Source organism: Indicator indicator, chromosome 22 (genome assembly GCF_027791375.1).
Source record: "Indicator indicator isolate 239-I01 chromosome 22, UM_Iind_1.1, whole genome shotgun sequence".
Lineage (NCBI taxonomy): Eukaryota > Metazoa > Chordata > Aves > Piciformes > Indicatoridae > Indicator > Indicator indicator.
The window spans coordinates 13,482,009-13,498,560 of record NC_072031.1 but is presented as its reverse complement, the minus strand read 5'-3'; the positions used below and the strand labels follow the sequence as shown (position 1 = coordinate 13,498,560).

The window sequence follows — 16,552 nt, the reverse complement described above, 5'->3', positions numbered from 1 at the left end:
AAGGAGGAGGCATCTTCTGAGCTCGGCTGCTCAAACTTTAACCCGTGCACAGCTTTCTCCTTCGGCTGAGGTGGCAACAAATTTCCCTGCCCCGCAATCTCGAGATTGGAATCTTCTGAAAGGACAGTTTGCAGGAGAGGAAAAGAGAGCAAAGGGCATGCACTTCCTTTACCCCATCCACCTGCCTCTGCAGTCCCAAGGCAGGGTCCCTTACCCAGGCTGTGAAGCTGATCTGCACCCAGTCCAGGTATTTGCTATAATTTGGTTCTGTGAGACATCACAACTCTAGTATCTCCTTAGCTCAATCAGCAGCAGTTCATATACAGCACAAATAACAAACTATGCATGACTGGGGTCACCATTTTACATCACAGAAAGCTTTGCACACATGCTCCATCAGTTACCTAATCCATTATACTATCACTTAATCCATTATTCTATCAGCTAAGCCATTATTCTATCAGCTAAGCCATTATTCTAAGGTGGTCCTACATTTACATTTAAATTCTTCCCCTAGAAGTGGATCACTCTTACTGAGGGGTATAATCAGGAGGGACAAGGAACTGCTACTGTTTCACCTGTCCCCAGCTCCTGAAGGGTTTCTGGCTGCATAGATCCTTTGTGCTTCCCTGTTCTATCCCAAATTATCTTGTCATCCCAACTCTTATTTAGGGGCCAGGAGGGAAAAGGCTGGAGGAAAAAGGTTGCTGAAAGGAAACACTTGCTGAAAGGGGTCTGTTATCCTCAGGCAAAGCCCTCTGGCCCTCACACGTGGTGGGGAAAAGGATACGGTCCTGTGGTGGCACAGACTGTGCCCCCACCTGAGCTGATGGGGGTTCTGCCTGATGTCTCACCACACGAATCAGTAACTGGGCTGACTTGTGTGCCCATGGTTCAGGCCCTAGCAAGCCACCAGAGCATGGGGCTGTGGGCAGGAGGCAGTGAGGACCAAGCAACCTGCTGGCATGGTGAGCACCATGCCCATCTGGGGCATTTAGGGATCGGTTCCCATTTCCCTTTTGCCCCAGGCTTTGTGTTTGCTCCCAGGTGTGGGGGTTGCACAACATGACTTTGCTGTTTGGCTTTAGGCAACTCAGTGTCATCCCATTTCCAGGCACACAGGTGGGGACTGGCTGCTTTCTCCCAGACAAACAAGGAAAATGGGTTACACAGGCAGACTTTGCAGGGAAGCCTCTGGCCACTTTAGCTGCAGCATATACAAACTCTTTGTGCTGGTGGGCAGCTGTGGGGATGGGTCAGGGCATGATCTCCTTCGTTCCTATCACACCAGGAAGGGCCAAGAGTCTCCTCCTTGGTGCATCCAGCACAGTCCCTTCCTCATGTCTCCTGAGCCCACCAATAGAGCCACCTAGCCAAAGGGAGACAAGACCCAGCTAAGGACCACACATGTACACCATGCTCCCTGGCACCTCCTGCCTTTGGCACACTCAGCCTTGAAGAGCCCAAGTGCTTCTGCAGTTATCTGCCAGGCAGCACAGGCAGATCGTGCTGGCCAATGCCTACAGCCCAGGCAAAGTTTTCTTTTTTTTTTTTGTTTTGGTGAAACATTTATTTCACCTCATAAAATGCATGCAGTGGGTACCAAGCTGCTGCTGGGTCCAAGGGTCACCTCCACCCAGGAGAGCTGAGCAGCTGTATGGAGGTAGCATAACCACAATGTGCTTCATGGTTCATGTGACTGGCGATTGACAGTGATCACTTAACTGGTTGATGAAGGCACATGCCTGATTCCTACTCCCCCAGCCTGCTCTGAAGAGCTGAACCCCAGTAGTGAGCTGCAGCAAACCCTTATTCTCCATTTTATGGGGTCTCCCCCTCGTAATACACCTTGAAGCAGCCATATGCTGAGAGTTACCTTTTACTCTGAGGTCCTTAGGGCTGTTCTCCCCATCTTGGGGTCATCAAGAACTGCAGTCAGAGGCAGGAGGAAAAACCAAGTGCTGGGGAAGCAGCTCCTCAGCCAGGATTCGCTCTATTTTTCCCCTCACAAAAACTCTTTGATTTTCCAATAACCTCTGCTAAGAGCTGTAGTGATTTCTCAGCAGGAAGGAGGTTTGTGCTCCAGTATTTTCCTCTCTCAGACAGAAACTGAGGCAAAGTCAGACCTAGAGAAGAACAAAGGTGCTAGTTACCCCCTGAAAAATAAATTAAAACTGTGCAGCAGCTCCACATGTGAGGAAATTGCTCTTTTGTCCAAAATAGGTTTGCATGGGAGCAATCTACTGATCTATAGGTGACACTAAAGAAGAAAAAAGGATGCAGAGCCCCATCAAACCCACAGTGCTCCATCAGGCAGCCCAGTGGGGCACACAGGGACCCCTGACCTGTTTCACATCAGGAGAACTTCTCTTCCCAGCAGCAACATGCTCGGCTGAGCTCCTCCTGACCCTTCAGTGACAAACTCTCCAGAGGAGAAATCCAGGCAGACAGTGGCTGGGATGTTCCTGCACAGGGCTCCTGCAGCTGGGCTCTGCAGCATCCAAGCTGGGAACTGTGCATATGTGTGGCTGGTGAACTTATGCAGACTCCTTTTTCACCTGGATTTTGTTTTGTTTTTTTGCAGTGGAGCGTGTCCAGAGAAGGGCAATGAAGCTGTGGAGGGGTCTAGAGAAGAAGTCCTATGAAGAGCAGCTGAGGGAACCTGGAGAAGAGGAGGCTCAGGAGAGACTTTCTCACTCTCTACAGCTGCCTTGAAAGGAGGTTGTAGTGAGGTGGGGGTTGGTCTCTTGTCCCTAGCATCAAGTAGAGAGAATATCAAGTAGAACGAAAGGAAATGGCTTCAGGTTGCACCAAGAGAGGTTTGGGTTGGATGTTAGGAAAAAATTCTTTCCTGAAAGTGGTCAGGCATGGGAACAGGCTGCCCAGGGAAGTGATGGAGTCACCATCCCTGGTGATGTCTAAGAAAGCTGTAGAACTGGCACTCTGGGACATGGTTTAGTGGGCATGGTGGTAGGTTGACAGCTGGATTTGATCTTAGAGGTCTTTTCCAACCCAAATGATTCTATGATTCTGTGTCTCTCTAGCTCCACAGATTTGAGAAAATCACAGTCAATAGTTGAAAATCAACTCATAGTCCACCTCCCAACCCAAACTGCTACTACAACTCAGAGTTGCAGGTGGGGTGGATCCTGAGCACTCAATGTTGCATAATTTTGTAGAAGCTGAATCTATTAAAGTGATGCTTTTATACTTACACAGCCCTTTGGAGCAAATATGATGGCAGAATGTACACTTACTGAGGCTGTTTTCTTAATATGAATGGCACTGAAATAGCACCCAGAAGGGACAACACAGGGGGGAAGCCTCTCCAGATGAGGTTTCCTGGCAACATTTAAAAGATTTTAACATTGCTGGCAAGCAAACCACACAAGAGTGCTGCAGCTGAGGCTGCCATAGTGTCCCAGCACCTTGTCTAAGAGAAAGGAAGAAAGTTGCCTAAGTTTGGGCTACACAGATCTTGTCTGTCCAAGCCTGGTGGCCCAGGAAAAACATCTTGAGGTACCAAAAGGGAGAACAATGAATGCTCCCCACCATGCTCATGCAGCAGATATGCTAAATACAGTGACAACAGCAGCAGCAGACTGTGAGTTGACATCAAAGCTTCTTCTAATTTCTCCTTTTCACAGAATTGTCACTTCCCTCCCCCCACATTTCAGATAATAACTTCCATTTAACAGGAAATGTCTCTGAGAGAGCTGTTAAATCCCATTGCTAGAAGTCACATCAATGACCAGTGACCTCTTCAGTGCACTGAGCTATGGCATGGTTAGATGTTAGAAGGCAGAGGTGGTTTATAAAGCTAGTGATGTTCCTGGGGTTAATGACCTGTGGAGCACCCAGAGTGATCCAAAAGAAACTTTCTCCTCTGGGTCATGAGTTGCTTTGGCCTCAGCCTCTCTGACCTCACCCTTCTTACTGACACTGACACAGTGCCACTGCTTTCTCCATTAGTAAGAAAACCCAAGGACTTTAGGGAGGCTGGTGGGAGCCCTGGTGATATGCACAGTGCTATAAAGAGATCAGATGTCCTCATACCCTGGGGAGAGGAGGAGTGACTCAGTGTCACTTCTCCCCAAAACAAGGTCTCCTGTAGCAGTCCTGGACACTGCTGAAGCCATGACCTCATTTGCTTTCCAAACATATGCCACTGCAGTGGCTCCTGGTGTGTTTGCTCCTGCCACCCCACCCCACCCCACCCCACCCCAGCAGCAATCCTGGTTCAATATTAATCCCTATGCTATCTACCCCTCCTTATCACAGCAGTGCCTGGCTTTGATGCATCAGATACTTGCCATGTGTTTGTGCTACTGTCACCCTGGAGCACAGCACGCTTCTGCAGGGGCCAGCACCCTGTGGGGGCACAGGACAGGTGGCCCAGCAGAGCACGTGTGGGGACTCAAAAGCTGATAGTCACCATGGGTAACCCAAACAGAAGGTGATTTGAGCTGTGTGCTCTGGCTGTAGTCATTGGTAGTGTCATAGCTACAAAAATGGGACAATACCTCTTAGAACAACTGGGAAATGATAGCTGAATTGATGAGACTTAGAGGATGATATTAAACCTCATGAAGAACTTCAGAGGAGCAGGGCTGGCAAACAATATCAACAACAACAAAACCAACAAAAAAACCCAAACCAAACCCAACCCTTCTGTTCGTAAAAACTCCCAGAGAAACAGAGATGCAAAAACTATCAAAGTACAGAATCCTCCCCAGAGGAGAGGTGGTTTTACTGATTGGTGGCACTGAACTTCCAGACAGAATTCCTGTAAGGATGCAGACCACTGGGGTACAAGACCACCTCCAGAAGAAAGATGCTCTGCTGCATCTCAGCCTTTCTCTTCAGCTGCTGTATTGTAGACACAAAGGTTTTTCTTTCCTCCACATGCTATGGAAGAAGTCACGTTGTAACACACAACAGTCTTCTAATAGACATTGCAAGATGTCAGCCTTGTTAAAACCCAGGCTTTTATTCACTGATTGTCCCATCTTTAACAATTTTCTTCCTATATTGCTCTCATCCCACAAATGGGATCACGAGCTGTTTGTTTCTGGCTCTTCCTCACAAACCTTGCTCTCAAGTGAGCCTCTTGAAAGGACTAAATGGGAAAGCACCAGATGTACAACTTCCTCAAAGAGCTCCAGCAGGCAGGGAATGACCCAGGGCTGGCACTGCCTCTCACCAAGCCTGAAAGCACACACTGCTTCACGCCTAGGTATTTCTGAGACCTCTGCAGAGCAAACCCACCGTGTTGCTCCTTTCATCCAGCAATGCTGCCGAATGCTCCTGAAGCATCAACAGCTGAAACCCATCTCCTGTTCCCTCCTCTATAATTTCTAAGCATGGATGGAAAATTATAAGCCACAGTCAGTGTTAGAGCATCAAGCTAATTACAGAAAGCAGGGAGGGGGCAGTGCTGTGTGCACTCCCCACGTGCTCAGACACAGGCTTCAACAGCCTCTCCCTCACTGTACCCCAGAAGAACTTCTCTGTCTTTTCAGACCTCCCAGCTGGTAGTTCAGGCTCACTTGATGAGGCAGCCAGTCCTTTCCAGAAAGTGAAGTGGCATTGCCACATTTGCAGTGACCTCAATTTCTGATTTCCAAATCAGAAGTCAAACTAGGAAATAACAAAAACCATGACACAGCCCTGAAGACATCCTCTCTAAACTCGTGACATAGCACTCCTTTCCACCATAATCCCCTTACCTCCCAACCCAGCCTGTCTCACGGTGACACATGCTAAAACCAGCCCAGTGGGTGCAATGCCTTCCTAGAGCCAGGAGCTCTGCTCCAGAGCCTGCACTCAGAGCAACATTGCTGCCCAAGGGAAGAGTTTGGCCCATCGCTTTGTCTCTGCTGCCTGGCCTCTGGAGATTTTTTTCTGGGCACAGATTTTTTTTTTTTTTTTCCCTGGACACATCTGTGTGCATGGACTAAGGGCAGGAACAAAGCTGTTTGGCTGGTGATTCATTCAGCCTTGTGGGCTCCCTATCAGCAGGTGGTGGATGTAAGCCATCCTGAATGTGTTAGGGCATGTTCCCTCCTGAGAGCCCAAGCAGGTGTGGCTGGAGGCTTCTCACTCAAACTCACCAGCAGGCTTTTTGTGTAGCTACTAAAAGAGGTGTTAGGCTGATTGGATTAACCCTTACACGCTTCATGAATTGGGCTTCATTGAAAGCTGACATCTTCTCATCTCTAATTTCTTCTGTGGTGCAGAGACAGCTATGGATCAATGGAAGTGTCTCCACTGATCACCCTGGATGGATTTTGTTGGATGCAAGATTGAAATGCTGAATTCTTCCTTTGTCAGTCTTTTCCATGGCAAGGGGTAGGACGTTTCCCAAATTCCATCATTTTACAAGAAATTTAATCCCAGGGCATAGTCCTCCCAGCAGATTAAGTCACAAATCTCATAAATCAATCTGCAAATTTGCCCTGCTTCATCCCAAATTTTCCATAGTTCTGCTCCTCCCCTGCCTCCTACTTCTGGGGTGTTTATACCCATCAGATGAACTTGTACTTACATTAAGAAAATAACCCAAATTTTGAAATAAAAAAAAAAAAAAAGAAGTTTGTATTTATGAGTTGAGTCTTGCACTGTTGGAATTAGACTCTAATTAGGTCAGTCGTGTTCCCCTGGTAGGGTATGAATGATAGTGCTGGAAAACAGACAATTTATAGAGACTCAAAAATAGCTCAGCCTGCTGGTCTGTGAGAAAGATGTGTTTTCTTCACCCTCTGCTGAGGACTTTTGCAGTCAAGGCCACTTGGGCACACTGATAGCAGTCACACCAACTGTGGTGGGTCCCACAGGCAGAGCTGGCCTGTGCCTCAATTTCCTCCTGCCAGAGGATGCTGTGGTGAGGTCACACTCTTTGTAAGGCATTTAGTCACTCTCAGTGTGAGGCTCCAGGATAGATTACAGAGGTTTGTTTTGTTTTTTTTCAGACTTGCCTTTTACCCTTATCTGTGCTGCCTGTGCAGCGTACAAAGTGCAAACATTTGCATGAACTCAGCTTATCAAGGCTTAGAGTGAGGAACATGCCACCCATGGCTTCACCACCTTGTGCACTCTTGTTTTGAACCAGATCAGCCTGAAAGGCAGTGCACTGAACCTCCTAGAAGTTGCACAATGTGGGAACATACCTTTGAATGACATCATGGCCATTGGATGCTTCTTCCTCTGATGGACTACTGTCACACAATGCTTTGCAGTTTTCTCATTGCTCCATATCTAGGTGCAGATTCTGTCATCCTGCAAAGAACTTCAGGAGGGTTGAGAAATTTGCTTTGTAAAAACCTCACAGAGTGACTTCAGTGACAGAGTGATGTCAGACTCATCTGAGGTAGGATTATCTTATCTCATTAATGAATGGTGATGAATGTGTCAGTTGCCTTCTTAATAAAGGTCTCTACCTGCCTGGGAAGTCAGTGGCCACTTGTCTTGGCTGTAGAGGGATGTCCCCTGCATTTCCAAGCAAAGAAGACAGCAAAGCAAAAGGACTCCTCCTGTTGGAGCATCATGAAAGTGAACAAAACCCCAGCAAAAACGTGTCCAGATAAAGTTCTTTTAGATTTTGTGGGAAATGAAGGTTTGAAATGAAAATAATTGGTAAGGCAAGAGGAGAAGAGAAAAATACAAAACAAAACAAAACACCCAACACAAAACCATCACCAAAAGAACAAGAGACTGGGTTAAAAAAAATGCAAATAAAAGGAGCAAGGAGAAAAATAAATAACCCTGGAGCAAAATCACAGAGGGAAGAAGAAGAAACAAATGAGACAAATAGCAGGAAAAGGGTCAGTAATGAAAGCCCAAATTACTCAATTCAGTCAAGCCATTGCTTGTGCAGTTCAGGGCAGGGAGGGAAGCCAATCTGTTTTCTCTGGTATTGTTTAGGCTGTGGCAGGTTTCCCATCCACTCCTGTGTTTATGTCCATGCTCCAGTCCTAACCACAAAAACAGGCACTGAGGAAACGTGTCCCGAGAAGAGCAAGGGCTGGAAGCAGGAGGATGATGCACTTTGGAACTGAATGGCCTTGAAAAGGCATTTCTGCATCATAAGGCAATTTTGCAGAATTATGCCTTGTTCACAAAATCCTACAGCATGAGGATTTTCATCTTCAGAATGGGTACATTGATACCTCTGGGTTATTACAAGCTCCTAGCCACAGAGGGCTGCCTGTATTTATACAACACTGCATTATTTATAATATCCCTTCCAGAAGCAGGAGGATACCAGTTCTTTCCCCAGCAGTTTGACTTTTTTTATTTTCCTCCTGTTTCCTCCCCTTCTCCCACTTGAAAACATTGATATCTCACCCTCTTTTCTCCCACCAAAGCTGTAGCTGACCTGACTGTGTTTAGTTTATTCCTCAAGGCCAGCTGGCTCAGTCACCACCTGCCAGCCTGCAATAAGAGAGCTGCCTTGGTTTCCACCAGCTGGGATTGGGCTTGGCCTCTCCAGTATCAGTGGGAACCCATTAGCAGCTGCTACAACACTGCAGAGAAGGGCAAATATTACTTGCAAGGGGACAAAGGCATATAAAATGGTGTCCCCAATTGTTTCCATTCCTGAATGAGTTACTACTCTCTTGTGCTAATGATCTGATGGCAGTTTATCACTGGAAAACAACAAAATACTTCATACTGATCAAATTTTGGGGTGGTAAGTGTTTGAGAGTGTCATTCTTAGCAGATTGCAAGATTTTGCAGTCCAGAACTAACAAAGTTATAAGCCCCAGTTATACTTTTCACTGTCCTGAGCTGTTAACTCTAAGCACACTGAAAAGGCACCCAGAAATTTCTTCAATCCCCAAAAAAATAACAGAAGAAGATGAAAAATGCTTCCCCCCCTCAAATAAATGTACCAAGGAGACACATGTTTCCAAAAGGGTTCTTTTAATTAGAAGCAAGTTTGCAAAAGAAGAAGTAACTTTCTCATATAAAATAGTGGGGTGGTGAAGGTGAGGCTAACAAGAAGTGTGGAACAAAAATCCAGGGAAAATCCCCGAGGAGACACGGAAAGAAAAAGCAACGATCCGATAACCGCAGCACACCCAGAGGTAACTCAAACACCACTGTGTGAGGTGGTCCTGCCCCCAAACTGACAGCAGATACCAAAACCAGAGGATGGGCTTCATCCAAAGAGTGGCAAAGTGACCAGCTACAAACTCACCATAGTGCCATGTCCTTCTGTATTTCTGCTACCCGAGGGCTCCCACTGCACCATTACAGATCCCAGAACTGCCCAGGAGCTTAATGACATCAAAGGGACAGCTCTAGAGGGTGGCAATTCCCAGCTGCCCCACCTGCAGAACACCACCAGGGCACGTTAGCAGATAGGATACCATTCCCAGGCCTAGAGAGTTGGACATAAATGGGAAAAATCTTGGATATAAAGCTCTGTGTTCCAGTCTCTATAGCCAGCAGTTCAAGCCCCCAAAAAAGTGCACAGTGATCAAACAGCATTAAAAGAATTAATCTCCTGCCAAGTCTTGAGGCTCCAGGGCCATTTAAAATAGGCAGGTGGCACCTTTGAGAAGATAAAGTTGTGAGTCAGAGTATTTCACCCCTTGTACAAACATATCTCACCTGTCCCATGTGTGCTTATGAGTCGTGGCTCTCTACTACTGTGGGCAGCAAACTTTTCACCTTCACAAAGTGCAAGCCAACTTTCTTTGTCCAGGAGGGCTGGGGGTAGAGATATCGAGGAGAAGAAATGGAATACAGAAAGATGAAGAACTGAAGACCTGATTTGTCCAGTGGAGCCATTCAAAGCCCATGACCAGCTCAACATGGTCAGTCTTAGGGTCAAGGTGCTCCTAACTCAAAGGTGGTTTTCCATAAGGAGGTTTCTGTGGATACTCTGCAACCACATTGTCATGCATGTGGCTTTGTGCAAACCCCACAGCAACGCAGGGTTTGATGGTTTACTGTTGGACTCAATGCTCTTAAGGGTCTTTTCCAATCTAAATGATTCCATACCTCTCCCCACATGACTTCTAGCAATGCCCTGGTGAGGTATGGACTCCACACATACTGCCAAAAAAAACTATAAAATCAACCTAAGAAATGTGATTGAACTAGCAGGAACTTTGGGTTGAAAGAAGCTGTTTGCTGTGATGCCTTTTCCTCTCCACATATAACCCCATGGTGCTTGCGCCCTGCAGGCTGCTCTTGATAAAGGAGATCACTAAAGATAGGAGGTCTGAATAAAGATACTCAGTCCTACATGTCACAAGCTCCCAGGACTTGAAGATTTCTGGCCCTGTCAAAGGTTATTTTTGTTGTGGATTTCCCTTTTTTTTATATTTTTTCTTTTTTAATAATAATTAAAAAAAGTCAGTTTCCCAATAAATTCCTTTTCTAAAATGATTTTTTGTTTTGTTTGTTTTTCTGAAACAAGTTGCCCCTAGCTTATCTGAAAAGAGCAAGTAGGAGAAGACACACCAGTGCTGTGTATGTACATAAACAGGTACCTCTTCTCCCTTTTTTTGGAGAGCAGATTGGATAATCACAGAATGACCCAATGGATTTCTTGAGGGGAAGCAATGACAAGGATAATAAATGTATCCCTATCTCAAGACAGATTTAGATATTTATTCCAAACAATTGCTACAGCAGCTTCTGGCAGAGGCCTGTGTATAAGCAGGGAAAATGAGATCTTGGCCCATCTGCAAAGCATCACTGGCTTTAACACTCAAAATGAAGCAGGGGAAAAAAAAAATCCTTTGGAGTAATGGAGTAGTTTCTTTTTCTGTATGTTTGGTTGGTTGGGTTTTTGGTGGGTTTTTTGTTGTTTGTTTGTTTTTCTTCCCTTTAATAATGCCAGCTGCTTCCAAAAGTGAGATCACTGGCCACTGTGTGATTTTTAGCAAATGCTGATGAAACTTTTTGCTCTCTGGCTCTCCTGCTCCCTCCCTGCTCTCCGCACAAAGGGTTTCAGGTGAGGGACTCCCACGGTGGGGAAAATGCGACTGTAAAAGAGTGCCCTCTCCTGTCCCTTCTCATCCAGCACCACCCCTTCTGCACCAGCATCAGAGCTGATATTCCACCCAAGGGGGTAGGCAGAGGTGGGGGACACACCATGTGGTGATGTGCAGCTTTGGGGGACAAAGTGCTCCACTTAGAGTGGGCTGGAACAGCGCAGCTCCTGCACTTCTGTGATTTACGAGAGGGACAATCTGAGGTTTGGTGCCAATGGGAGCATTGCTGACAGTGGTGGCTCAGACCTGAGGTGGGGGTGTGTGTGTGAGGACTTGGACACTTTTTCTTGCAGGAAATTGGATGTTTCCATGGCTATTGCATGAAAAATGAGATCCTATTAAACTATTCCCTGAAATATCTCCCTTGGTCATTTCATGGCGCTGGTTTTATTAACAGCCATCAAGGGAGCCCGAGAGACACAGGGAAAATAAATAAATAAATACAAATAAAATCTGCTAGGAAGGTGTTTTAAATGTAAGCGTTCATTTTCCAAGAGTGTTCTAAACAGGAAGATGGAAATAGAAGTGGATTTGATAGGTAGAAGTTATTGTAACACGACGACTAATGCTTGAAAGTCGTATTTCAAGGCTGTAATTCCCAAAGATTACTGCTATGAAATAGCTCGTTCTTGCTAACTGATGGAGTGTTTCCTTCCAGATAGAACAATTTACCTGATACCTGAGGTAAATAAAACCTACCCATTAATCATATTTTACAGGTACACACCATGTTAACCAGAAGGCACAGGCATCATGCGTGTAGCTGTACAAGATCCTGGGCAGCAGAGCATAAATCCTATGCTCACCTTAGGGGTGAGCAGGGCAGTGAAATTCCATCCTCAGCAATAGCCTAAGTAAAATAAACCCACATGGAAGAAAAGCCAACTCCTAAACAATGCATGATGGAGAGTGACAACAGTGTGGAGTGGACTGGAGCAGAAATACCTTTGTTTGGATCAACAAGTCCTAAAGGAATCCCACCTAACCTGCTGTTTGGCAGCTGTTGGAAGGAAAGGGCCAGAGAGCAGCTCCTCAGCAAGCTCAGGCTTTTTAGTTGCATGTGGTTCTGAGAAAAAAGGAGTAGTCTCTACCCTTGCTTTGTGCAGATCGTGCTGCTCCCCCATGTTGCTGGTCAGCAGGGCAAGGCCCATAGAGTCCATTTCCTTTATTTCCAATGGTTTCCTTGCCTTTTTGCTCAATATGGTATCAGATCAGCCAGAGGGAGTAACTGCACCTTACATCAGTTCAGACCTGTCAACATTCAGGAGATATGGAACTCCTTGCACTACACTGTCCTTTGGGGCAAAGTCTTCAGTGTTCAATCTGCTTTCTACTAATCTATATCCCTAAACTCTCAGTGGTCCTTGAAAGGCTCTTCCTGTGGCACTACCTCTTGTACCTGTTGGATAAGCATCGTTAAGATTCCAACAGCAACTGCATTGCTATGTCACATGTGTATAAAAAAGGTGTTTAAAGAGATGTAATCAGAGGCAGGAAATTACAAATGAGAAAGAAAACAAAACCAGAAAGTCACATGGATAATTTTGTCTAAGAAACAACAACAACAAAAAAAAAAACCCCTTAAGACTGCAAACAAATTCTTGTCAGTTCAGTAATTAAAGCAAAGTCCATATGGCTTAAGAGAACAGTCAAAGTGCACAGAAGGCAGTGGGGTTTTGTTTGCTTTTCATTCCTCTTCTTAGTCAGCACCACATCATCCTCTTTGGAACCCCTTTTCCATCCTACGCACATCCTATCCAGGTGCAGAGATGGGGATGGCTCACAGGGTTTTGGCTCAAGCTCACGTCTTAGCATATCCCTTGCCATCTAATCAGTGTGGATCATTATCTCAAACTCAAAAGCCCTTAAACACCCCAACTGGAGTTTTTGGTTTTGAGCTTTTTCTTTCTGAAACCTTTGGAGAGGAACAGCAATCCAGTGCCAAAGCTCTACAGAATCTGTATGCACCAAGAGCAGCAGTGCTCAGAGGCAGTGCCAAAGAGTAAAAGCAGTTCTGAGATCATTTGCCCTGTCCAAGAGGCACTGAAATGTGACAGGCAAGGCTGAGCTTGCCCTTGAGCCACAGCTGTTAAGGTGAGGTGCCACCAGGCTACTTCTAAGCAGCCCTCAAAGGCAGGAACAAGCAGCCGCTGTAATCAATTCCAGGTTGGTTTTAGCAACCTGCCTCAAAGCCACCACCTCCCAGCACCACAGTTGTCCCACATCCCTCCAGAGAGGACAGGAACAGTGCTCACATGTGCTCTTATGCAGCATCAGCAAGATACCAATTTTCCTAGCTGACCTACACCCACCTGTGAGGAAATGCAGGTGCTGGACTGGCAGAGACTTGCCTGCTTCCAAATTCACCTTTCTAACTCTCATCCAGGACTGTTGCTAAGATCCAAAGGCTGGACTTGGATTCTTTAAACTCCTGACAACTTCCTCGTGAGTAAACAACTTGCTGCTAAACATGACAGACTCGGGAAAGGGACAGGAAAGAAGGAAACAATAAAAGGAAGCTATACAAAAAGATGGAAAAGAAACAAAATTTCCCCTCTCTTCTTTCCAAAGGCTGGAGCTTGAAGTGCACAAAGCAGACTGTAAACGTGCACAAGGTAATTCGTGACCCTAATGCTTGAAAAACCTGGTCAGCTTTATTTGGAGACACTTTGTTGCTTCTCCCCAGATACAAAGCTGAAGAATCAATAAAAGGCACCTGTGGACACCAAACCTCACCCTGTCTGATGTGTCTTTGTACTGAAAAAAAAATGAAATCAGACAAACCCAGCTCCCCTGTACTCTTTTTTTACAGGTCAGTAAGCTGCACGGCAGGGGCTGAGTGAGAAAGGATGCTCAACTTCAATTGGCAGGGCAGGATAACTTTGATGATCAAAACCTTCATCAATTAGTAGACTTCTCTAGCTTGTCACTGCAATCTTAATGGAAAGATTCCTCTGGCTTGCTGGGTTGTGTCCTCTGACTTAAAAAAAAAAAGATCAATTTGAATGGCACATGCAGCCCACGAGGAAGGATTAGAGCCACACCAAAAATAAACTGACCTTGTGTTGGAATTCTTCCCCCTTGCTTCACCAAGTGCTGCCTACAGTGCTCTTTGGAGCCTTCTCCTCTTCCAAAGGCCCTGGAGTTGGAATACTTAAAGAATGCAGCAGATCCCATTTGAACAAGAAAAGCAAGTCAGCAATTCAGTGTAAATACACCACCAGTGAACCTAGAGCAGACACAGTGGCACATCTGAGCCTAAGTTGATTAGCCAGTGCTCCAAATGTGGGGAGCAGCCATAAGAAGAGGAGAGGGGAGGTGTCTGCTTTTCACATAACAATTTGTCCCTTTTCTGTGTTTTTCTACTTGACCTCGATGACAGGGAAAGATTAAAAAATAAATTAAAAAAGGAGGAAAAAAAAAAGAGTGGAGAAAAAGGAGCCTGGGAGGTTTTATGTTTTCTCTTCAAATCACATCACAAAGTCACTCATTGCATCTAGGGAATTCACCTCCTTGTTTGGGAATGGAGTGGAAGGGGTACAGGAACAGAGGGAGAGAAAGAAAGAGGGAAGAGAAGGGCATGAGAGCTGCTTCCTGAAGCAGTGTTACAAAAAGCAGTTTAAAAAACCCCTACTATTCACAAGTGGTTAAAATCATCACTTCCCAGAATTCCTTTTTTTTTTGTGTGTGTGTGTCCTTTTCTTTTTAAACAAAGGTTCGGCTAGTTCAGCTCCATAGGTTTAGAGTTGATTGTCTCCTGAAAAAAAAAAAAAAAGAAAAAACACACAAAACCAAACCACCAAACCACCCTGGCCTCATCTGTGTTCCCATCTTGTTTCAACCCTGATAGAGAAGTTCCCCACAGTTCACCGCAGCGGTCACGCACACACAGTCACTGCCACCGGGCCCCCCCTGTGCCGCCGGCGGTTCGGCTGCAGCCCCCAGCCCCGTCTCAGACGAAGGAGGAGAACCCTGTCACTGGAGTCCTGGAACCAGGGGCGGGCTGTCCCGTTGGGGTGTACACCCCTCCTGAGCTCTGTGTCGTGATGACAGTCTGGAAATAGGGCTCTGCCTCGCTGGCGGCACACTCCTCGTATCTGTAGGGTGTTGGGTGCTTCACCCCTTTCTGCTGCCGCTTCCAGGAGTTGTAGTAGGTGGGGTCGCTCATGTAGTGGTTCACAAAGGAGTGCTTTGGCAACTCGTCTTCGTAATCTGAGTCAGTGGCCTGGAACATCAAGGGGGAGGAGGAATCAAAAAAATCAAACAAACAAACAAAACAATCAGCCATTAGCATTGATGATTTAGCCTGTTCCACGCTGAAAGAAATTAGAGACAGGTTTAACCTTGCCAGCTGACAGAAGCTGCAATTTTAGGGTAGGATGGGTTGTTCTCCAAGTGTAATAGATGTTGGCCTGTAGGAAAGCGCTGTGCTCTGGCTTAGCCAGGCTGTGCTTCTGGAGAGAGTCACCCAATGAACACTGGTGGGAAGAGATGCATGGAAAGCCCTTCGAATTCACTGCAGAACCAGGTGGTGGGAGCTCGGAGTTCCTCTTGGGGCAAAAGATGAAGGGAAATGCAGAGGTGTCATAGGGGAACCAACAGCTTTCTGTCACAGGGCTGCAACTACAATTGCAACTGAGAACATCTCATTTTCCTTTGACAGACAGGCAGAATGCCTTCCCTGAAAACACACTGATGTCAGACAGGTGTGCTGGTGCTGATGGTCAGACCAGGCCACCTGCATAGTGCTCTGAGTTTGGCTTGTGAGCCCCATCAAGTATTGAAAATCAGTTATATCACTGAAAGGGAGTTAAGCAAAAATCACCTATTTTCTTTTTTTCCAGGCAAACAGCTCTGAACGTTCCAGCTGAATATTGGTGGTACAACAAGGCACACAACCAGCAGTGCCAGAAGAAAGAGAATGCAAAATCTGGAAGAGCAGAGCTTCCAGGCAGGAGGGGCTGCTTCCTTGGGATGGCTCAGGCACAGCCCTGCGTTCAGAGCGGATCTTACCCCTGAAACATTTATGCATGGTGGTTGGATAGCCTCAAAGCTCCTATCAATATCAAGCAGGAGCTCTACTGAGATGCAACCAGATAAGCTCTGTGCATCTGCCCCTCCTCTGAAGCACTGCTGCTGCAGTACAGCTGGTGGAATCACAGAGGGCTTGTACATCTCCTTCAAGCACAGGGACCATGGCAAAGCCTTGGCTATGGTACCCAAGTGCAGAGCTTCCTTCAGTTCCTGCTAACGTTCCCACCAGTAGCAGCCATATCCCATACAGCATATAAACATTTACGCAATCATTTCCATTTCTCAAGTCTGCCCTCAAAAAATCTCTAGTTTTAGCCTGTAAAAACTTTATTCCTTTCCTTCCCCTTGATAATCTGCATAGCTGATTCTAAAGGCAATTAAGTATCAAAGTAGTAGCTGCCTGAGAGAGAGATGGGTAAGTGCTGCTCGTAACTGTTAGTTGCTGCAATTAGTCTCAAAAGGTTGGTATCGTTCTAATCTATGACACCACACAGCACAAACACATC

At 46.1% G+C, this 16,552-nt stretch overlaps 1 protein-coding gene across 1 annotated transcript in view; it reads right to left on the bottom strand.

Annotated features, from left to right (window-relative positions):
* Positions 1-14,964: 14,964 nt before the first annotated feature.
* Positions 14,965-16,552, bottom strand: part of SDK1 (sidekick cell adhesion molecule 1) — a 420,137-nt gene continuing 418,549 nt past the window's right edge. The window contains exon 45 of the mRNA XM_054390916.1: positions 14,965-15,237. Coding sequence (XP_054246891.1) covers positions 14,965-15,237 — 273 coding nt within the window. The remainder of the gene's footprint in view (positions 15,238-16,552) is intronic.